This window comes from Lissotriton vulgaris, chromosome 11, assembly GCF_964263255.1.
Source record: "Lissotriton vulgaris chromosome 11, aLisVul1.2, whole genome shotgun sequence".
Taxonomy (NCBI): Eukaryota; Metazoa; Chordata; class Amphibia; order Caudata; family Salamandridae; genus Lissotriton; species Lissotriton vulgaris.
The window spans coordinates 330,539,827-330,563,733 of NC_141699.1; the positions used below are offsets into that span (position 1 = coordinate 330,539,827).

A 23,907-nucleotide genomic window follows, 5' to 3' on the forward strand; every position below is an offset into this window, starting at 1 on the left:
ATATATCTTGCAGAGATAACATGCTGAAAGACTGTTTCCTGATAAATTTGTTTAAGCCTTGTAGATCCATCACCTGCCTCCACTTGGTAGTTTGTTTTTTCCATATAAGGAAAAAGTGCGAGTAGAATCCTTCCCCTCGCTGTAGATAAGGGACCTCCTCTGTTGCGCCTTTTATGAATAGAAAAAGAACCTCTCTCTTTAGGGCTGAAAGATGCTGCTGTTTTCTGGGAATGGGAGGTTGGTCCGGTGGTCTTTGGACAAAGTCTACGGTGTGAGCTTGATGAATAATGTCCAACACCCATATGTCTGATGTTATTGACAACCATTGGTGGTATAAGTGAGAGAGGTAATGGGTCCGGTGAGGATTGTTTGATATCGAGTCAAGTCAAGTCAAGTCAATAGACTTATATAGCGCGCTACATACCCAGAGGGTCTCAAGGCGCTTGAAAAAGGGTGGGGAATTACTTGTCGAATATCCACGTTTTAAGTTGCTTTCTGAATGCTAGGTGGTTCTGAGTAAGGCGAAGGTGAGTGGGAAGTGAGTTTCAGGTTTTAGCTGCCAGATAGGAGAAGGATCTACCTCCCATGGTGGTTTTGTTGATGCGAGGTACAGTGGCAAGGGCTTGGTTGGAGGATCGTAGCTGGCGGGAGGGGGTGTAGAAGGACAGTCGTGTGTTGAGGCATTCGGGTCCGATTTCGTAGAGTGCTTTGTGTGCGTTGGTTAGGAGGCGGAAAGTAATCCTCTTATTGACGGGGAGCCAGTGGAGGTTTTTCAGGTGACCAGAGATGTGTTCTTTACGCGGGATGTCTAATATGAGCCTGGCTGAAGCGTTCTGGATGCGTTGGAGTTTTTTCTGGAGTTTTGCGGTGGTACCTGCGTATAGGGTGTTTCCGTAGTCCAGGTGGCTCGTGACCAGTGCGTGGGTGACCGTTTTTTTAGTTTCGGTGGGGATCCAGCGAAATGTTTTTTTGAGCATGCGAAGAATATTGAAGCAAGATGACGAAACGGCGTTGACTTGTCTGTTCATCGAGAGTGAGGAATCCAGGATGACGCCCAGGTTCCGTGCGTGGTCCGTCGGGGTGGGTGCTTTTCCAAGGGCCTCTGGCCACCAAGAGTCATCCCAGGCGGAGAGGGAGGTGCCTAGGATGAGGACTTCTGTTTTGTCTGAGTTCAGTTTCAGACGGCTGTGCTTCATCCATTCGGCTACTTCTTTCATTCCTTCATGCAGGTTGGTTTTGGCAGTGTTATGGTCTCTGGTGAGTGATAGGATCAGTTGAGTGTCATTGGCGTAGGAGATGATGTTGAGGTTGTGTTGGCGTGCGATGAGCGCGAGGGGGCTCATGTATACGTTGAAGAGGGTGGGGCTGAGTGAAGATCCTTGTGGTACGCCGCAGATGACTTCAGTGGCCTCTGACTTGAATGGTGGAAGGCGGACTCTCTGGGTTCTTCCGGTGAGAAACGAGGTGATCCATTCCAGTGCTTTTCCTTGGATTCCGACGTTTTTGAGGCGCTGTAAGAGGGTGCTATGACAGACTGTGTCGAAGGCTGCGGAGAGATCGAGGAGGATGAGGGCGACTGTGTCTCCATTATCCAGTAGAGTTCGAATGTCGTCTGTTGCTGCGATGAGGGCGGTTTCAGTGCTGTGTTTGGCTCGGAAGCCGGACTGTGAGGAGTCGAGGGATTTGTTGGTTTCGAGGAAGGCGGCGAGCTGGTTGTTGACCGCTTTCTCGATGACTTTGGCCGGGAATGGAAGGAGTGAGATAGAGCGGTAGTTTTTGAGTTCGGTGGGGTCAGCTGTGGGTTTCTTCAGGAGGGCGCTGAGTTCGGCATCTTTCCAGCTTTCCGGGAAGGTTGCGGAATTGAGGGAGCAGTTGATGACGTCTCGGAGGTGCGGTGCTATAACGGAGTCTGCTTTGTTAAAGATGTGGTGAGGGCATGGGTCTGTGGGGCATCCTGAATGGATAGAGTTCATCAGACGGATGGTGTCCTCAGTGGAGATTGGGTTCCAGTCATTGAGGATGTTCAAGGGGGGCGGGGGTCCTGCAGAGGGTTGGGTGGGTTGGTCTTCGGGTCGGTTGTCGAAGCTGTTGTGGATGACTGCAATTTTGTTGTGGAAGAACGAAGCTAGGGAGTCGCAGAGGGCTTGAGATGGGGTGATGTCGTTGGAGTTGGCTGAGGGATTGGTAAATTCCTTGACGATGTTGAATAATTCCTTGCTGTTGTGGGCGTTGCTATCTAGTCGGTCCTTGAAAGCGGCTTTCTTGGCATTCCGGATCAGTTGGTGGTGTATGCGGGTGGCGTTTTTGAAGGCGTCCTTGGTGCTGGTATTTGGGTCTTTTTTCCAGGCCTTCTCAAGGGAGCGACAGAGTTTCTTGGATTTCTTAAGATCATCGTTGAACCAGGAGGCCTTCTTGCTGCCTAGTTTGATTTGTCGTTTTTTCAGTGGTGCTAGGATGTCGGCGCTGTTGGATAGCCATTGGGTGAGGTTAGTGGCTGCTTAGTCGGGGTTTGAGGAGTGGGCGGGGGGGTTTTGAAGAAGCGATGAGGAGATCTGGTCGATGGTGATTTTGTTCCAGTTTCTTCGTAGAGTGGGTTGGGGGTGGTTGTTGGATGTGGACTTGTTGTAGGCAAAGTGAACGCAGCTGTGGTCAGTCCAAAGGAGAGCTGTGGTGTGGCTGAAGGAGACATGTTTGCTGGAGGTGAAGATAGGGTCGAGTGTGTGACCTGCGATGTGGGTGGGGGTAGTGACAAGTTGTTTAAGTCCGAGGTTGGCGAGGTTGTCCAAAAGGGTGGTGGTGTTGCGGTCGTTGTTCTTTTCAAGGTGAAAGTTGAGGTCTCCCAAAAGGATGTAATCCTCGGAGGGGAGCGCGTGTGGGGTGATGAAGTCCGTGATGTCTTCACTAAATTGTGCGCGGGGTCCTGGTGGCCTGTAGAGGAGGGTGCCTCTGAGTGTGGTCTTGGGGTCGATGTGGATCTGGAAGTGAAGGTGTTCAGTGTTGGCAAGATTGACGTCTGAGCTGGTTGAGATGCGGATGGATTTCTTATGGACGATAGCGATGCCTCCTCCTGTTTGGTCGATGCGGTCCTTACGGATGATCTTGTATCCTTCCGGGATGGCAATGTTGATGTCTGGGGCTGATGTGGCGTTCATCCATGTTTCTGTTAGGAAGGCGACGTCCGGAGAGATGGTGTCTAGTAGATTCCAGAGGTCGATGGCGTGCCTGTGGACCGAGCGGGTGTTGAGCAGGATGCATTGTAGGTGGTTGGGGTCGGATAACTGTTGTGTGTTTGTAGATGAGGAGTTGTTCTTGGTGCCGTCGAACTTGCAGGAGTTGCAAGAGAAGGGTCCAAGGGTGTGTCCAGGAGCGGCTTGGACGCAGTTGGGGGAACGGCCGGGGTTAAGGGCTAGGAGGGTGGTGGCAGTGTAAGTAATGCGGGTGGGGTGGGCATTACAAGGACCAGGGGGTTTGGTGCTGGGCGCGGTCCAGGCGCGGACGGGCATAGATGGGCTTACCTTTGGCGCACCTTCGGCGCGGCCGTAGCACGTGGACGCTGCACGTGGGGGCATTGGCCATAAATGGATGGTGGAGGGGGCGGAGCGTGGGAGGGGCAGCAGGTGGTTGGCGCCTTGAGACTGTCACTGTCTCCTATTAGAGTACTGAGGTTTTCCCCTCGCAGAGGACTTTCTTCTGTTCGTCTGCTGCTGATAAGGGGCACTAGAAGATCGAAATTGTTGTGTATTGGAAAACTGTGATACCCCTGCTGTTGATAAGGCTGGTACTGATATAATTGAAAGGATGGTCTTTGTTGATAATGGCCTTTGTTCCTCTGCCCCGAAAGGACTGCAATCTGTTCTGTTGCAGAGACACCAAGGCTCGAGCCGTATCTGTAACCTTTTTTATCCCTTGAAGGGCATCTTCCACTTGCTTGCTAAAGAGATTTTGTCCATCGAAGAGCATATCAACAATTTTTGCTTGCAATTCCGGTCTGAACGAGGTGGCCTTAAGCCAGCCCTGCCTGCGGAGTGCCACGGCTGTCTAAAAGCCACTGCAGATATATCCATGGGTATATCGATCATCTCAGAGGTCTCTTGGGCACCATCTTGGAGGATTTGTGTGGCCTCTTACTTCTTATCATCCGGAAGATACGATAATAAAGGTGCCAATTCTGACCACATTTGTCTATCATATCGACTGACTATGGCCAGCGCATTAGAGGCTTTATGGAAACTTCCGCCATGACACAAAACGCTTTCCTGCATCATCCAGCTTTCTCCCTTCTGTCTGGAGAAGCTGAGCATGCAGTTGTCGGGTTTTTCGAATGTCTTTGAGCCGCCTGCATCACTACTGAATCCGGTTTAAGATGACCTATCAGGCATTCCGGGGACGATTCCGGGGCTTTATATTTCTTTTCAACTCTCAGGATTGAGGCTGAAATGGAGGCTGGGTTTCTCATAATTTTTAAGCCTTCTTCCCATATATAACTGCCACAGGGATAGTCCTGATTGACTTCCTAGCAGAATCCTTGAAGTCCTATAAGAAACATTCTGTTTCTTTTACTGGAAGAGGGAGATCAAATCGTTTTGAGGCTCTTTCCATGAGCTTGCGGAATCCCCGGATATCCTCCGGCAGGGAGTTTGCTTGAGAGGGTGATGGAGACGGAGATGATGTAGCACTATATTGGTCCCAATAATCCCGCATAGGATCGTCCTGTGTTAATTCTCCTTCCTCTGGTTGGACTTCGACCTCGCTTTCTACATAGTCGTCTCTGATGGTTATCACCTTTGGAGGTGGTAGTTTCTGCTAGGTTTGTGGTGTTTGTACGTTCACAGCCTGGGCTGCACTGTGCATTTTACTTGTGGTGTCAGATGAGGGAGCATTAGCTTCCGGGAAGCGTCGTTAGTAATCTGTGATCATGTGTCTCAGATCCGTTACTAGTGATATTGGCATAGATATAGACTTGTCCCTGGCCATTGGGGGGTTAGCCTCTTTCTCCTCATATTTGTAATAATCCTAAAAAAGATTCATATCTCTTTGCACTTGACAGAGGGAGATCTTTAAAAGAGAAGTCCTCTTGTACCACCTCGGATTGTTCCTGGTATTCCTCTTCATCTGTGTTTTGGCTTTTTATTTTAAGTTGAGATGGACTGTAAGCGTCCCTGTAAGGATCATCCTCCTCTGACTCCTGCATTTCTAGCAATTTGGATGGAGTAAGAGGTGACATTTTTGTCCAAGATAAAACCTCTGATGAAGGCTTTCTCAGGAATCAGCAGTGATCTTTTTCTTTCTGTCAACAAGCCCGACAACAGTGGATACCTTTTAATAGAAATAGATGTCAACGCTCTTTGAGAAATTGGAGACTTGAAAGTCGTTATCGACGGAGCTGTAGTCTACTAGGTCGTTGACGACTAGGTACTTGTCAGAACAGTCATCGACGGTGTCGTTGTCATCGCACTCGACAAAGCTGTGGTTGTTAGAGTTACTGTCAACGTCTTCGTTGGCGTAAGCATCATAAACACCTTTTCTTTCGTTGACGGGTCTGATGACGGAGCCTTCGCCTCCGTAGTTTTCTTCCGATGATTGTGAGGCACTGAAGAGGATGCTGACTCCTTGTCCTTAGATTTACTGATCTTTGGTTTTTAGAGTCAGTTTTCGACTCAGAATGCTCCACCTTTCTTTTGGGAGTGGAATGAGCCTTTTCCTTCTCCGAACCAGAGTCAGATATGGCCTTCTTCTCTTGAAGCCATAAAAGCAAACGTGCCTCTATATCCCTCAGTGTTTTTGCAGAAAAGGTTCTACAATGCTTGCACTTCTTAGGGACATGCTCACAAAATTAATAAAAATGCATTGAATTATACACAAGTTAATAAAAATGCATTGAATTATACACAAGTTAAAAATGATTGTACATTTAATAAACAGTTTTTTTTCTCCTCCCGTCTATAGGAAAAAATAAAAAAAATCCCTCACAGGAGGTGCATACAGTTTATACAATTCCAAAAGCAGTTTCCCACTACAATTGACACAAAGTAATTATGACCAGCATAATCAAGACAACAAAAATATGGAAGACACTCTTATTACCATATACAGGTGCATATCAGATCTCACTAATAGACAAGTCAATCAATACGTTGTTTGTATCCGTATTTAACTGTTCACGTATCTGTTCTCTGATTGTGCTATTACAATTGCGCCGACGCATTTCGATGGCTTCATTAAATCTTATCCATCTTTATCAAGACATTAAACATTTAATTTGTCTTAATCAAATGGGCGAATACTGTATATTTTCCACCCTCTGGATTCTTTGTACTCAAAGTGTGCTCCCCGTTATTTAAGGGTATATAAATCCTGTACTTCGTGTTGCTGCTCGGGCTGACTAAAATCTTTTTTTTTAAATATGTTGCCATCGTGATCCCAAATTTGGCTCCGTATGTAAGGGGTGTCTGTTATCTGATTAAAATCAAGCCTCTACCGCCAGCTATGTTCCAGCTCTCAGAATGTAATTTGGCTTTACGAGCTTCTCCCCACGTTTATAATGCTTTCTTTTCAATCGCGGGAGCAGCGCTCTTTCTCTATCGTTCCTCCGCTTAAAGCGCGGTCTCTTTATATTTGCGGGTTTACATCGCGCTTGACTCCCGAAGGAGTATCTCTGTGCCCTACAGAACACCACAAGCACAAACATAGGATACACTTACAAAGAATTAGTTTTGAAACAAGAAGGTTTTAAGCTGTTTCCTAAACAACAGGTGCTCTGAGCATTGCCTGAGAGCTAAGGGGAGTTTATTCCATAATGTGGGCCCGACCACCGACAGAGTTTTGCTTCCATGTCTGGCCTTCTTTGCACGGGGCACACACAATAGAAGCTGGTTACTGGACCTGAGGGAGCGAGCAGGAGTATAAGATACAAATTTGTCTATCAAATAAGAGGGACCTAGTCCATTAAGACTTTTGTGAATTAGACAACACGTCTTAAACTTAATCCTTTGGCGAACCGATAGCCGATGTAGCTTGTCCAAAAGAGGTTTGGACGCGGATCTAGGGGCAGCGTTCAAAATCAACCGGTCAGCAGTATTCTGCACCACTTGGAGTTTAGGTAATACTCCCTCATATGCCGATAACAGTAGCCCTTTACAGTAGTCAATACGACTTAGGACGAGAGCCTGTACCAATGTTTTCCTGGTGGAATCAGGAAGCAGGGGAAACACTTTACATAAGAGGCCTATCACGTGGAAACATAGGCCCAAAGTGTGGTTACCATGCTGCTTGAGCGAGAGCTCCTGGTCTAGACGTACTCCCAGGTTCTTCACGACCTGTTTAGGGTCGGGGACTGGCCCAAGATCTTGTGGCTACCAGTCCGGGGTCCATAGGATTTTAGCCTCCTCAAAGAGCATGACTTCGGTCTTCCCTACATTACACTGTAGGCAATTTGATGAAATCCACTGGGCCACAGCCTTCATGCCCTGGGAGAAAGAGGTTTTAACCTCGGCGGTTAGAGACTTAAAAGGGAAAAGGAGCTGGGTGTCATCCGCGTATGACATTGGGATGAAACCGAAAGCTCTCATGATTCTTGCTAGGGGGGCCACATAGATGTTAAAAAGAGTCAGGCTCAAACAGGAGCCCTGTGGCACCCCCTTAGTGATCTCTACCTCCGAGCGGAATGCACCCATGGTGACACATTGGGTGCGGTTGGCTAGAAAGCTCCTTAACCAGGCCAATGCCTTGTTTTCGAGGTTGATGTTTGTGAGTCGTCAAATCCAGATGTTATGGGACACAGTATCGAACGCTGCCGATAGGTCTAACAGTATCAGGATAACGGAATAACCCTTGTCCTGATACATATGCAGACCGTCTGTGACTGACAGTAGTGCTGATTCTCTACTGTGCTTCGGCCTAAAGCCGGATTGAGAAAAATCCAGGCCATCTGCTTGTTCGATAAAATTTGATAGATGTTGGTTCAAATGTTTTTCTGTGAGTTTACCCAAAAAAGGAAGCAGAGATATCGGTCTTAGAGTGGACAGGTCCGTCCATGGGATTGCAGAGTTTTTCTGAATAGGTCTTACCAGAGCCTTTTTCCACCCCCTAGGTACCTCGCCTTCAGCCAATGATAGATTCACAATTCGCTGGATCCCAGGACCCAACGTACTGCCAAACACAGGCACTTCGGGCATTTATAAAATGTTATAAATTGACGTGTCTAGATTATGCTGGTCATAATTAATTTGTGTCAATTGTAGTGGGAAACTGCTTTTGGAATTGTATAAACTGTATGCATTTCGTGTGAGGGATTTTTTTTCTCTTTTAGACAGGGGGAGGAGAAAAACAACTTTTTATTATATGTTACAATAATCTTTAACTTGTGTATAATTCAATTCATTTTTTTTATTATTTTGTGAGAATAAAAAGTATGGTTTAATTTGAATTTAGTACTCCTTGTGTCGAAGGAAGGTGCATTAGAGCATATCAGGTTTTTGAAAGAGTGGGTCAAGGGAATCTGTGTTTTTGTGGCTTCCCACAAGATCTACAAGGAATGAAAAGCCTTTTCTTAGAGCTGTTAGACATTTTACAAATCGAAGAAAAAAGACAATACCTCTGTTCCAGAGCAAAAAAGCGCCACAAAAAAAAACCAGGTCAAAACTTCACCAAGGAGCAAACTGAGCAGAACTCAGGGAGACTCCTTCTCACACGACGGCGGTTGGAAATCTGAAGTATGGTGGCTCTGCTGGGGTTTGTGATCTCAGGGCTGGCATCTCATTTGACGGTATTTATAATGATGGTACTGGGTTACAAAGTATAATGAATTTGTAAGGTATTAGTGCAGTTTTTTATTTATACTGCTTTTTATTTTCTATACAGTCAAGACTCCCACCATGACGATGGGGAAGGTACAAGCATGTGAATCTATGAAAGATTTAATACTGGAGAACACCTTATCCAGAATTGAGGCTGCACTTGAAAAATGTCTGTCTTCGCTGGCAACTGATCTATTGTCAATTATTTTACTGGACTCTGCTGTTTTCTAAATTAATTTTCATCTTCTTCTGAACACTTGGAATTCCCTGAATTGCATCATCTTCTTGTAGTCACACATTTTCTTGCCTCTTTGTTTTATTCCTATCATAGAACATGTAAGAAGTTCACAGATAAATGGTTTAGATGCTTAGTAGTGTTTAAATACGATTTTTTTATGTGTGAGATGAGACACAAATGACATTCAGATCTAACCTGCATATACATTTCTCCTATTGGCTAAGTGCTGTTTAAACTGTTGTTGCTCTTTTTGATGTAATTTTATTCTGTGAGTTTCTTTTAATGTGCCGGTACATATTTTATTGTTTTGCATGTATAATTATTTAAACATCACTGACTGCCTCTGAAGTTATCTTCAATGTAGGAGTAATATAGTGGCTGCACAGGATGGACACGAAAACCCGGGAAAGAAGCAGACATCCAGTTTCTGTTTTGTATATATATAAACAGAAGCAAATATTTCAATATGCACATCGGGTTAATAGGTATGAATTAACTTGTATACTAAAATGCTGTTATTTTCCACTTCCATCTCTCAGACAAGTATCGGATGAATTCATGCGAGTCTGGTAATGCTCCTCTACAAAAATATTAATGTTGTAGTTATTTATGTTGTAGACCAGCTTGTAAAATCTGAAAAAAGGATACTGGCAAACTGAAATTCTTCCAGATATTCCTATCACACAGTCACAGGTATAAAGCATTGCAAATGAGCACATGTGCTGTGAATGAACTGCCACACTTTCACATAGAGTGAAATAATATAATCTGTCTGCTACACCATTCTGGCTGATGAGGCAAAAATAAAGCAGATCTGCACTTGCTTTCCTACAAGAATTGGGTTTTCCTCACTGGGCAGAGCTAGGCCAGGAATGCAGAAATGGAATTCCATCCTGGAAAAATCAGTGTCCCGCCTTCAAACAAATGCAGAGCAAGATGAAAATATAGTTAATTCTGAAGCTCTGCTGCACATGTATAGACCAACCTACCCAAATCCACTTCTACCTATATAACAACTGATAGAGCACACAACAGCTAACGGATCTACTAAGGACAGTCAACTATGTACAGTAGCATTCCATCTTGTGGGTACTGATAGCTTTTGGGAAATCTGGCACAATACATTACCTCTCTTATGTGCTGCTGTTCAGTCTCATGCCTTTTTATCATTATCTTGCGCTTGAAGTGCCGACAGTTCTTCTCATAATATAGTCTCTGCTGGCCAAGAAGCTGGGCCTCCTCCTCAGCTTGTGTGTGCTGCATGTTCTCCTTATGCTTGGATATACGATCTTGTTTCTCCTTCTTGGGCGTGCTGTGGTCCTCATTCATCTCCTATGTTTTAGATAGCAATAAAAGAAACATCAATACATAGATAATAGATACATTGTAGGATATTTTGAGCAGCTGCAAGGTAACAAATTATTTTTTGCACACCTTAAGTTAAATTCATTTTCAGTTGAAACTTGGGTAAGAATGTCTCCATCTCCTTAAACATCCCACAGTTCCAATAGACCAGTGCTTCTCTCTCAGACTGCGCTTACAGGGTGGAGTCAAGGAGGGAGAAGGGGAGTGGAGCGGAGCTGCCAGGATGAAAGGGACTATAAATGTTATTATATTGAATTGCATGAAGCACAAAACTGCTTCCGAAGGAGCATCACAGCAGTCGCATCATGAGACCTGTAACAAAATTAACCAGACAGCCTATCCCAATATAGGAATTAAAGAGATAAGTTTTAAAGTGCCTGCTAAAAACACTTTCAGAAGGCACAAGGTGATGACTGAGTGGTCCAAAGCTTAGAAATAAGCTAAACAAAAGATCGCCCTCCGCTCCTAACTGTGAAACCAAGGAAGTTGGAGTAGATTTAGATTATTAGATCTTAAAGATCTCGCCTGACGGACAAAAATTAGCACCTTGAATTGGATCAGTTTGGTTACAAGGAACCAATGTAGTTGCCGTAAGTAAGCAGTCACTGATAAATGTACAAGAATATTCAAAATCAGACAGGCAGCTGCATTCTGAATTGTCTGAAGGCCCTGAATCAGATACGCCAGCACACCCAAATATAGACTATTTGCATAATCCAATTGAGAGGTAACCAATGAGTGAACAATAGTCTTATGAGTATCTTCAGGAACCATCTGCAGCATTTTTTTTAGAGATTGGAGTATAGCTGAACGGCTATCTGATACTGCCTTTATTTGGGGTTTGAAAGAAAGGGCAGAATAAAATGTAAAACCAACATTTCTTATAGTCATAGCGGGCAAAAGAGGGAGCCCAAATTCAGCTGGCCACCAGTTGCAAGAATCATGCGTGTGCTTGGCACCAAAGGAAATAATTTCTGTTTTATCAGATTTGCGCTCAAGACAATTATTATGAGACAACCAGTAAAATAACTACTATCTGATAAACAGTCAAACAAATATGAGCATCTTTTACCTACGCTACCCACCCAGTGCCCCCCTGTCAGCAGATACGTGGAAACACTAAAAACATAGCAAAGGTATAGCTGCTTGAGCTTAGCAAAATACTTTATTTAGCAGAGCCTGAGCAAACGGCTTCAGCATGTGAGCCGATATCCATTATATGTGCTTTACACAATGCTCAAAGATGACACTTTCGCCCTTGTAGAGGAAGGAAACCTGCTGCTATGTAGTACATAGATGCAGGGGACAGCACAACAAGTGATCATGTCCTGCGTCTCAGAAGAATATTTACCAACAGTAAAAAAAACGTTTGGTCCAATATATGTAACATTTTAGACATTGTTTGATATATAGGGTATGCAGCTTTGTTTTTGCATCAGATTACTGGATATAAACTAGCTGTAAACAGGGAAGGCAGCATGTTATCTTTCTTAATGTGGAATACTGACACTACTTCAGGAAGGAATTAATATTCTGCAAGACAAAGCTGATCAGAGTGTGTTCCAGGGAGGAAAATTCCTACATAAACTGAAAAGTTCACTTATAAGTTTTCATTCTATATTCCAACAACCAACCCTGCAACCCATTGTTGCACTTCCTAATGCTCCTGATGTGCATAACCAAACCAATAACTAGTGGAAAACCATCTACAGTCATTCAAAATATATATAATTTAACAAGATTTATTTCCACTGTATGCTGATGCATGTTTGCCTGTCAATACCTTTAGTAGAGCTGTTAGTAACTGCAAAGATGTAAAGGATTTCTCGATCTTTAAAGTTTGTACGTGCTTTAGTCCGAAGAACAAGCGAGTTACCTTCACTACTGCGCTTTCTGGTGCATAATATACCTAACCATCGATTCCTCTCCTGAGAATATCCCCAGGGACCACAACAGATCTGGAGAAATTTGTAGCAGTGCTCTCATTGGCCAGCAGGTGGCATCACACAGCTTTGCGCAGACTCCAAACTACCCTGGAAGTACTGTTGCCAAGAAGCATTTAATTACAACCCTTGCATGATGATTTCTTTTTTTTCTTTTTCCACTTTCTGCACCTTCAGAACAATTTCTGGAAACAGTGTATGGAGAAATTATTTGAAATCTTGTTATATGTTAAAAAGCGAACTGGGAGGGGAGGAGCTTCACGCGTATCCAAGATGGACGCGTGAGCACAGGGCTCCCGAGATCCTTTCCGCCTCCCGCAGCTATCCTGCAACGTATCCTGATTTGGACGACGGGTACTTTCAGCTGATGCCCTGCAGATACGACATCCTTTTTTCAAAATTCGATTTGGCCGCCGGGAACCGGACTTACTGAACTTTGAAACTTGCGGCCTACACCGAAGACCATCCACGGACTTGAGTCCCCGAGGTACCCAGGTGGCAATTGAACAACAACGGCCTGTGCGACACGTCCACTGCCCCTGTGGTACTTTCGGTTTCGCTCTTGGTCATTGTTGACGGCGACTTGCTGCCGGTCGACACGGCTGACCTGAGTCTTGCTGCCAGATGTACGCTTGTTTTCTGCCCTCGTCCCCTTGCCTCTACAAGTTTGCTGTGCAGGGGACCATTCTGACCAGATCCCAAACGTTCCGTCAGGGCTCGCCGCTTAACATGGCGGGCAAGGCGGATACCGCGAAGCGTGCAACCAGTGGCACATACCGAGGGGGGGATGCCCAATCCCATATTATAGATCGCTTCACCCGCCCGAAAGGATCCCCCGGCGGTGTGAGTAAAGTCTTTGATGAGACTGGAGATGGCTCTCCTGCAACTGAGGAGCCGACATTGAAGGACATTATGGGCGCCATCGCAAGTGTTCAGACATCTATGGGCAAGCAGTACGAAACACTGGCTGCTAAGATAGACATGGTGGCGATCGAAGTCAATCTTATCAGGACGGACTTGGGGAAAACCAATGAGCGGGTCAAGTCCCTGGACATCAAGACCGCAAGCCTTACTACGGATGTCTCGGATCTTCAGACCGAAATCAGCAATCTCCGAACTTCTAACGACTTGTTTGCGCGCCGCCTGGATGACTTCGAGAGCCGGGCCAGACGCAACAACGTCCGCATTGTTGGTGTTCCGGAGAATTCCGCAGACCTATCCACAGACCTTCTGGTGGAGGAACTTGATCTAAATCACTAGGCACCAAAGGGCCTCAGTAACTTTTTCACGGTGGAGCGTGCTTATAGAGTCCCCGGCGGGAAGCCCAAACTGGGAGCCGCTCCGAGGCCTATAATAGCCAGGATTTTTTATTTTCGGGACAGAGACGCTATTCTTCAAGCATCATGCACCAATGGTCCCACTAAATTTGAAAACGCGGCGATCAGTTTTTATCCTGACCTTACACAGGCGGTGCAGAAACAACGCATGGGCTTTACGGGGGTGAAACGGCGACTCAGGGACATGGGACTGAAGTACGTCATGCTTTTCCAGGCTTGCCTGAGGATTGAATATGAGGAACGTGCGCTCTTCTTTGACCGCCCGAGGTGGTCAGTGACTGGCTCGATACTCGCTGAAGGTGGCCTGGAAGAACAGGAGCAGTGAGTCTGCGCCGGCGAGCCAACTTTATGGACTTATGGCAGTGGCTTTATGACTGTTATGTATATATAGTGTGAATACCCGGGGGTGGGGGGAATCGGAACTCTTCCTCCTCTGGGGGCTTTTTTCTCTCTTCTTGTAGGTTAGTTCAATGGGGCGACAGGCACACTGCAAGTTGGGGTGGCTTTTTGGTCTACCGCAGGGGTTCAGGGTGGGGGGGGGTGTTTTGGGGATTCTTTTGGGGGTGGTGGGGGGTCTTTAACTTCTTGTTTGTTTCGAAGCTGTGTTTTGCTGCATATCTTATCTCTTGTACCTGTTTCTTGGCGGGGGGCATGGTTCTTATTTCTGGGATGGGGGGTAGGGGGCTGAAGGTGCTGAGCTGGAACGTCAATGGTCTGGGCGATAGGATAAAGCGGGGGATAGTTTTGCAATATTTGAAGCGCTGTTCCCCAGATATAGTTTTACTTCAGGAGACGCATCTAATAGGAAACACGTGCCATGCACTGAATAGACGGGGCTACCACCTGGCGGCTCACTCTGGATTCACCACTGGGTCGAGGGGGGCGGGCATCCTAGTCAGGAACTCCCTCCCCTGGAGATAGATGACACTGTGCTGGATGATAGAGGCCAATACGCTGCTATTATGGGCCGCTGGGAGGGGAAGACTATCTCCATTTGATCTGTGTATGTCCCGCCCGGCCTACAGTCCACTACATTTTCTGATTTGGGTGGGGTGGTCCTGGGGTTCCCGGAGGGCATGTTGGTTGTGGGTGGGGACTTTAATTCGGTTGTCAGTGGTAATGAAGATCTTAGCCCCCCCCCCGATTTCTCCCGACATCGCAACTATGGCTGGGCAACTTTTTGGAAACGCTGGGACTAGCGGATTGTTGGAGGCAACAGCACCCCGGACAGTTACAGTATACCTTTTACTCGGGAGCTCATGGGAGTCTCTCGAGGCTTGATTATATCCTTATACCGGCGGTGCAGATGGTCTCTGAAAGGGAAATTAGGCATTTAGCTAGGGGGATCTCGGACCACTCCCCACTCTGGCTCACTATTGACGTACAGTTGGGGACCGGGGGTCGGGTTGCTCAGATTAACCCCTGGCACCTTCGTAACCCTAAAATTAGAGCCGAGGTGGTTAAGTGCATGGATTATTACTTTGCCGAGAACGAGGCTTATAAGACTGTGATCCGAGGTCAAACTCTGCCCTTGATTGCTAGCGAGAGGAAGCGTCAGAACGCGGAAGTGGTGGGTCTGGAAAATGAAATTACTGCATTGGAGGAGAAGATGGAGTCTGGGGCTACACCCGAGAGAATACATTCTTTGGCCCTTAAACAGTCTGACTACAGAGCTCTGGTGACTGACGCGGCCAAGGCAATGAATCGTGAGCCACAGGGGCGTTTGTATGATGTTGGTGATAAAGCGGGAAAGTTGATTGCTTGGTTGGAAAAAAGAGATAGATTGAATCGGGTGGTGCGTGTTGTTGAAAATGTGGATGGAACGCAAGTAGTGGACCCGGTTGAAACAGTTGAGATCTTCGCCCAGCACTTTCAGAAGGTTTACGCGCCGGTCTCGGATAGGCCAGAGGAGGACTCGCATTTGTTGCTTCAGGATATTGCGTTGCCTAGCCTGTCTGAATCGGACAAGGAGCTTATGGAGGCGCAATTTTCTGCCGATGAAATAGCGCTCGCTATATGCTCCCTTCGCTCAGGGAAGGCCGCAGGCCCGAATGGCATTCCGGTTGAGCTGTACCAGCTATGCCCTAACAAAATGACGCCGCATCTTCGTCGGATGTTTTCGGCATCGCGAGATCTCGGATCCCTTCCCCGGGATCAGAGACTGGCGTCCATTGTGGTCATCCATAAAGATGGAAAGCCCCGCAAACAATGTTCATCGTACCGGCCGATTTCGCTTTTGAATGTAGAGCCCAAGATCCTAGCGAAGCTTTTGACGAATCGGCTGATAACGGTGGTTAGCGACTTGATACACCCGGACCAATCTGTATTTATTCCCCATCGAAACACCGCGCTTAATCTTCGCCGTCTTCCCGGCGTCTTAGCAAGGGCGGGGTCTCTTGGTGAGCCGGCCATCTTGGTTTCACTTGACGCCTTGATGGCCTTCGACACGGTGGAATGGCCATATTTGTGGGCGGCCCTTGCTAAATTTGGCTTTGGCCCTAACTTCATCGGGTGGGTCAGGCTTCTCTATGAGCAACCGCTGGCCCAGGTGGTGGTCAACGGCAGGGCCTCGGAACCCTTTGTTCTCGGACGCGGCACACGGCAGGGATGTCCTTTGTCGCCACTGCTCTTTGCGCTTGCCCTTGAACCCCTTGCCGCGTGGCTCCGATGGGAACCCTCGCTCAAGGGCATTCGATGGTCCCGTGACTTGAAGGATCGTATATCGTTGTACGCGGACGATATATTGTTGTACCTCACTTATCCTCGTAAGTCATTGGGAGTCTTATTCGACGTTTTGAGTTCCTTTGGGAAGAATTCTGGCTTGGTCATCAATTGGGCCAAGTCCTGTATCTACCCTCTTACAGGAGAATTGCCTTCTTCGTCGGCTTTAAGTACTTGGGGATCTACATATCGTTGGACCCCACAGTACGCTATGAGCGAAACTTGCTGCCTCTGCTTGCCCGGCTTAGATCGGATGTCCGGCGTGGTGTGGCTTGCCGTTGTCCCCCTTGGGGAGAGCGGCTCTCTTTAAGATGATGTCTCTCCCCCGATTCCTGTATGCTATCCAAAATACACTTGACCTGGTGCCTGCCAGTTACTTCCGCGAAATTGAGGGCCTCCAGAGGAAGCTGGTATGGGGCGGGCGACCTCGCATAGCATTGGCAAAATTGACTTTGCCCGGGTATGATGGTGGTATAGCGTTGCCTGATATCAATTGCTATTACTGGGCATCTTAATTGAGTGCGGTCAACCATGCTATGTACGGTCCTGTTCCGAATCCCGCATTCGAGATGGATAGGTGGCAGCTACCCGGGGGCGACTATAATAGGGCGCTCTACTCCAGAGCTGCCAGGAGGCATCTGATGGGCCCCACCGGGGTGGCGGTACGAGCATGGGGTCGTGCAACTACGGCCACGGGGTGGACAGCCAAGCTAACTAGAGCAACCCCCTTGTATGCTGCGGAGAGACTGGGCAGTCTATGGACGACGAAGGGATTCGATAGATGGGACCTCATTGGCATCAGTAAGGTCGGTGATCTCTGGGTCAAGGACAGAGTCAAGACTTTCGATGAACTAAAACAGGAATATAACTTGAGTGACAGGGAATACTTCCGATATATCCAGGTCCGCCACGCGCTTGAGTCGGTCTTCCCGGCCGGGACTACTATTCCGGAGTCCTCTCCCCTGGAAGATAGAGTGCTTGACGGGTACGTCCCCGATAGCACCATATCTCTTATCTACAAAAAGCTCATTAATGACCGCTCGGACCTCCTTGTACAGCTTCGTGGGGCTTGGACTGGCGATGGATTGGAGTTGGACGATGAAGACTGGCAGGCTGCGATATCCTCCCCCAAAGAGGTCGCGATTCCGGCGCGTCTCCGGCTGGTGCAATTAAAGATTTTGCACCGCGTCTATGTCACGGGTCCACGACTGATGTGTATGGGTTATTCTGTGGATGGGCTGTGTAGGCGTGGTTGTGGTATGCTTGCTACCTTCCTTCACATTATATGGGAATGTCCGGAGGTTGTGGTTTTCTGGAACCGAGTGCATGCTGTGATGGGAGAGGAGACGGGTGTTGAGTTATTGCCTGAAGCCAGTTTGTTGAACATCTGGGAGCCGAATGATTGCAGTGTTGCTCAAACTCAATGGGCCACCCTCGGCAACATGATCGCAAAAAGGGACATTGCCCAATTGTGGGGGTCTCAAAGGGCACCTTTATTCTCAACTTGGAAAGAAAATATGGACTGGTGCATGTTCAGACAAAAAATCGTATATGTCTCCCGTGGTAGGCCTAAGAAGTGGGGAAGGATATGGGGTCAATGGAATTCGTATCGAGGAGAGATCTGCACTCCCCCTTTTACAGAAGCCTGTCCCCTTGACTGTGCGTTTCAGGTTATTTGCTTCTTATTGTGTATGATTTATTAGTTTGCTCTCGGCCCTCCCTACCTCCTCAAGATCTCTCATCCTTCATAGAATTGCTCCCTGATCAATTAGCTCCCCCTACCGCATGAGACAGCCACTACAATGTATAGTTCCCGCCTCGAACCTTTTTTTTTGTGTGTTTTTCTTTATGTTTGTTTATAAAAAATAAAATGTGAAACCTTTTATTTATCCTCCTATCGCCACAGGCTCTCTATAATATCATGCGTTATCGCTGCCGGGCCCTTGGGTTGTCGGCTGATGAGCTGTGTATTATTGTGCTTTTGGTATTTATTGCTAATGACCAGCCTCCGTGGTTGTAGGTCTGTAACTGTACTCCTTTTCTTCATAACAAAGGTTTTCACAAAAAAAAAAGCGAACTGGAGTTGGAACAGCAGTGAAGAATCTGTGTTTAGATAGAGTATCCAACATAAGGAGCAATACCAAAGGTAAGCTCCTATTCTTGTTCTTCTGATACATCTAACTGCGAACTCCTCACCTTAGAATAGATACCGAAGAAGTAGAAACCAAGGTGGAGGTTCTGTGAAGTGGGTTGAGACCAAAAAGTCTTGATGAAGCGAGAGGACAACATGTCCTTCCCACTGGACCTAGCTGCAAAGACAGGTGTCCTTCATGAACATATGCACTAACTTCCATGTTGCAGCCTGGCAGACAAGAACAGGTATGCCATTTCAGTGGCAGCTGCTTTAGCCCTGGTGGAATGGGCTCACTGATCTTCTTGACCAGTGTACACCAGATCTTTTCTTTTTAATTCTCTTTCAAATAACAGTGCAAACAAGGGTGGAGCCTCAACAGTTACAGCAGCCAGTCAATTGGGATAAGGAGGGTGGAGGATAGTGGCGGGTATAAGAAGGAAGGGGAAGAGAGGACAAGGGAAGGGAGAATGAAAGGTGGAGGAAGAAACCAGTATGTCAGGTATGTCAGGTACATTTATTTTCAGAGTCCCAAATCCTGGTCTATCCTGCCAAGTGCTGCAATGATTGACATTTCATAAGTCCAATAAACATCTATAAAAGTCACTTCCATGAGGCACTTCAATAGGGCACATTATGTCAAGGATCACATCACGCTAAGACCCATTTGTACCACCCATACTGCCCTGCTCTACCTGAAACTTCCTAGTACTATATCTCCTAAGTGTTGCAGGGCTGATCCTGTGGTGAGGACATGTCCCTCGATCTTAAATATGTCAGGAGAGGCTTCCAGACATCTTTGGGGCAGGTCGTAGGTGGCAGCCGTTTTCCAATAAGCAGTTAACTGTTCATGGCAAAAGACTGCATCTTGCAGCAACTCATGGTGGGGTTTTCCCTCCCAGTGTTTGGCTACTTGGCGCTTGACTAGTAGTAGGAGCATAGTGATCAAACACCTATGTTCAAGTGGTTCCTCTTTAACGTACCACAGGAAGATTACTGCAGGTGTCTGTGTTAAAGGGTTCCCAGTGATTTGTTGGAGGGTGTGATGCACTGCTTTCCAATACTATGCAATTTTAGGGAATTCCCAGGCAAGGTGTTAAAAAGGAGGCTTGAGGCATCAAAGAGCGTCCCCTTTTCGCCTCTTCTCTCAGACCCATGCGGTGTAGCTGTATAGGTGTGCGGTATGTTCTGTGCAGAAATGTAAAATGTATGAGGCGTAGCCTATAGTTGAGTGAGAGTGCCACAGTTTGGCCGCAGCAGTATGCCTATTGTTCCGTTGTTTTGGGCGGATCATTGTCCACCATCCATTGGGCCTGAGCCCTGGGGATACATATTGGTGCCTTTTCTTGCATGGTGTTGTATAAGCATGTAATCAGCTTGTGGTGTGTTGCATTGGTTAGTAATATTTAGGGACATCTAATGTGGGTGGGGATTCGGGAAATGCACTCTGCAGCACATGGTATGTGACTCGCAGCTGCTGGTATAGTGGGACAGCCGGAGGCTGAGGGACATCAGGCTGCGGGGTGGGAAAGGGAAGTGGCCTTCTGTGTACAGGTCCGCGAATGCGTTCAAGTTCCACTTATGTGCTCTGGTTTTTGCACTTGAATTCAGTAGGGCCGGTATTGTTAGATTGTTGGTTATCGGAATGGATGGGGCATACAAACATGGAAGCTTAGCACAGTGTCTGTCCATCCCAAGCCCACCACACACAGTCCACTGTTATAACCGCCACAAATGTCTGCCTATAGAGATTGTATAATGTAGTGGACAGGGGTGTGTGATGGGTCAAGCCGGCTTCTAAAGCCACGTGTGTTTGGAATTTGATGGGATATAACCAGAAATTACCATAATGGGGCTGGGCACAAAGTGAGTATAGTTCTAAATATCAGGTGCATTTAGTCCACCTTGGCGCAAAGGGAGTGTGAGGATCTCCCACGCTATCCAGTTTTGCTTTCCGGCCCATGCAAGTGAAATTAGTTGTGATCTTAGTCGTTGGAAGAAATGGGCAGGCAGTGGTAGATTGACGAACAGATACAAGAATATGGGCAAAACTACCTTTTTAGCCAACGCCAATCTTCCCGATAGGGATACAGGAAGGCGACTCCATGTTGGAATTCTGTCCTCCAGCCAGGCCATTGTACTACCGTAATGTGCACTCCACAATTCATCTCTGTCTCGACTGAGCCATATTCCCAGGTATCTCAACATCTCTGTCGCCCATGTCAGTGAGAATTCTGATTCGAACAGTGGTGTATTACTCGTAAGGGGGAAAATAATGGACTTAGTCCAGTTAACTATGATTGCCGAAAGTCTCCCAAAACCGATGACCTCGCTTATAACTTTATCTAGGTTAGAGTGTGGCTCCTGAACGTAGTGGGACACGACGTCTGTGTACATTGAAACTAATACTCTACGGGTTCTGAAATTAAGCTTTCTGTGTGAGTGGTGTGTTGCAAATGGGCGGCCTGGGGTTCCATAACAATGGTAAAAACTATAGGGGATAAGGGACACCCCGGATGTGTGCACAGCACAATCGTACATTGGGTTGATGCCAATGCATTTAAAAGCAGTCTTGCAGTCTCGGGGGTGTATTACAGACTTACGAGGAAAATGAAAATGGAACTGAAGCCCAGGCGCCAGAGGAGACCAAAGAGGACGAACCATTTTAGTGAATCAAATGCTTTGGTGGCATTGAGGTGGGCGGTGGCTGCCACCAGGCTGGTTACACGCTTCGATTGCTCCGGAACAAAGCCCAATTGGTCCGGGTGAACTATGTCTGGTAAGAGGGGCCGAATTTGATTAGCAATAAGCTTAGCCAATATTTTGTTGTCTGCATTATTCATTGACAGGGGTCTGTATGAACCGCATAGATGAGCCGGTTTGCCGGGCTTTAGTATGGAAATAATTACCCCTTCTCTAAGTTTAGGGGGCAACTCATGAGCCTCTAAAGATGCCTGGTATATGGCCAGGAAATGAGGAACCAATATGTAGTATATTCTTCATAGATCTAGGCCATCAAGGCCAGGCGCCTAGCCATTCGGGAGACTGCGAATGACTTGTAGGACTTCCTCCTCAGTAAAAAGTGAGTCCAGATATTGACAATATGCATTGTCAAGCCACAAGAGCTGGATCATATTGAGATATTCAGTTAGATCCCCCTCTTGCGTCTCCCCATTAGTTTGATAAAGAGAGGAGTAAAAAGAGGACATTGTGTCAAGTATGGCCGATAGGGAGCTTTAAGACACCAACAGTTGTTCTAGTAGCTCCACAACATAATCTTGGGCTCTGAGAATGCGAAGCATGTCTACTACAGTCTTCCTGGCACGGTTGCCCTCACCGTACTGCTACACTTTGGATTCACTGGAGAGATAATGGAGTTTGTGGTTCGCCTCCTCACTATTGTATAGATGCTAAGGTGTCAGGGGAGTGCCTATTGCTATCCTGGGCTGTGAGTGCGCACAGGTCTCTTTCACGCTGTGCAAGTCTCGATCTAATCGCTCTCAGTGGTCCTGCTTCCCTTTGCAATGCAAGCCCCTCTTACCATAACCTTGAAGGCAGTGAGCTGACTAAGCCTTCGTTGGTTGCAAAGTATTCTGCAATGACAATACGTATCTAAGTACGAAATACCTGGTCACGCAGTGCACCTGGAGGCAGGCACCAAATAAAGGCGCAAATGGGAAAGCGATTTCCAGGAGCACTGGGGCGTATTCTGACAGTTTTGGGGGGGTTGAGTCGCATTGACTGTCCAAGTAAGCACATCTTTGGTAGTCAGCTAGTAATCTATGCATGACCAGGCCTCGTGTGCCAGTGTTACACAGGTCCCCTCTCTACAATCCCAGTGTTTATGTCGCCATACAACAACTAAGAGGTAGTTGTGCATCAAGGTGTGGAGTTGCGCTGTTGCTTCGGGGTGGGGGCGACAGGCAGAGCCTGATCTGTCTAACCTGGAATTAATCACTACATTGACGTCTCCCCCCCAAATGATGACCCACTGGCCTATCTGGTGCCATACCTCAGTAAAGAAGTTGGAGCTGTCCGGGTTGCGGCCATACACGCAGGCCAAAATTATGGGATGTCGGTGGAGCTGCCCCACCAGCAAGACTTATCTCCTCTCTGCGTCACTCTTTGCCTGTGTGAGTTTCCATGGTGTTCCCTTTCGTATGAGTACAGCGGTGAACCGGGCATACATGGAGCATAAAGAGGAGTGCACTTCTGCACACCAGCAAGCTTTGAGGCAGGAGAAGTAGAGGGTATAAGGTGAAGCTCCTGAAAGAAGCAGATATCTATGTGATGCCCGGTAAGATATGTGTGAACCAAGCGAGCCTTCCTTGGGTCATTGAGCACTCTAATGTTACACGTCAGAACTTTAGGCCTGACATCATTTTAATTGTGCAGTGGATATATAGCCCCAAAAGTATTGTGCCACTGTGGGTGAGCATCCTGCTAATGGTAGGGGCAGTAGTGATCTTGGTAGAGTAAAGAGGGTTATGCAGTGAAATACCAAGTGGAGATCCGGTGTATCAGCTGTGTGGTCAGGCAGTTTGTATGTGTGAACATGACAAGAGCCTGCTCTAAAACAGAGAAAACCACTCCAAGAAAACAAAGGAGTGCTAAAGCACCCCTCCCACACTAACCCCCAAACATGGTTAAGCATCTAGTACCCTCCTCCCACCCAAGGTCACTCCCAAGCCAGTTTAATAGTCCCATGGAAGGGGCAGGTCACCAGCTACTGTCGCTGCAAGCCCAAATGCCCCTGCCAAAAGCGCTGCCTGTCTTGTGTAGGGCCGTGTAGACCCAAATGATCAATTCACAAGTAAGGGCAAGCCTGGGATTTCACTCATGGTGTCCCCCCGCCCAGGCCTCCAGGCTCAGCAGTACATGGGGCGGCTGCGTTACCACAGATGTGAGAGAGCCAGCCTCCTCGATTCCCCCCCGTCCAGCCCCGCGACCAGGCCTTTCCCCTGGGCCAGGCAAATGCATCAGCCAGTCCGACTCTCTGGATCTCTGCAGCAGGTCTGCTCATGGTCCGTCGCGCCTCCACGGCACGCAAGGACCAGCTTATCTTCTGCCCAGCAGGGCACCGAGCCCGCCTGTGGTTGCCGCCCTCCGCCTCTTAGTCGGCCTCGCCTCAGTCCGGCCGCCTCCGCCAAGCAATTCTCCCCAGGGATGGACAGCCCAATCAAACGAAACAAATCGGGCCCGGAAACCTTGTGACTCGGCCAGGGTCTTGGCTTGCGCACATGGCTCTCCAACTGACAGACTCCAGACTGGTGTCGTTCTCCAGCTAGGATGCTGGAATCATCAACAGTCACTGGGAGATCTCGTGAACGCACTGCAACTGCAGATGGGCACGGATATTAGCAGATTTTAGCTTTAA

General features: G+C 47.4%; 1 protein-coding gene across 5 annotated transcripts in view; it reads right to left on the bottom strand.

Moving 5' to 3' along the window:
- TAOK3 (TAO kinase 3) overlaps window positions 1–23,907 on the bottom strand; it is a 1,449,622-nt gene that overhangs the window by 108,773 nt on the left and 1,316,942 nt on the right. For all 5 annotated transcript variants that reach the window (XM_086943286.1, XM_086943287.1, XM_086943290.1 and 2 more), the window contains one exon: window positions 10,162–10,365. In XM_086943286.1, coding sequence (XP_086799412.1) covers window positions 10,162–10,365 — 204 coding nt within the window. The remainder of the gene's footprint in view (window positions 1–10,161; window positions 10,366–23,907) is intronic.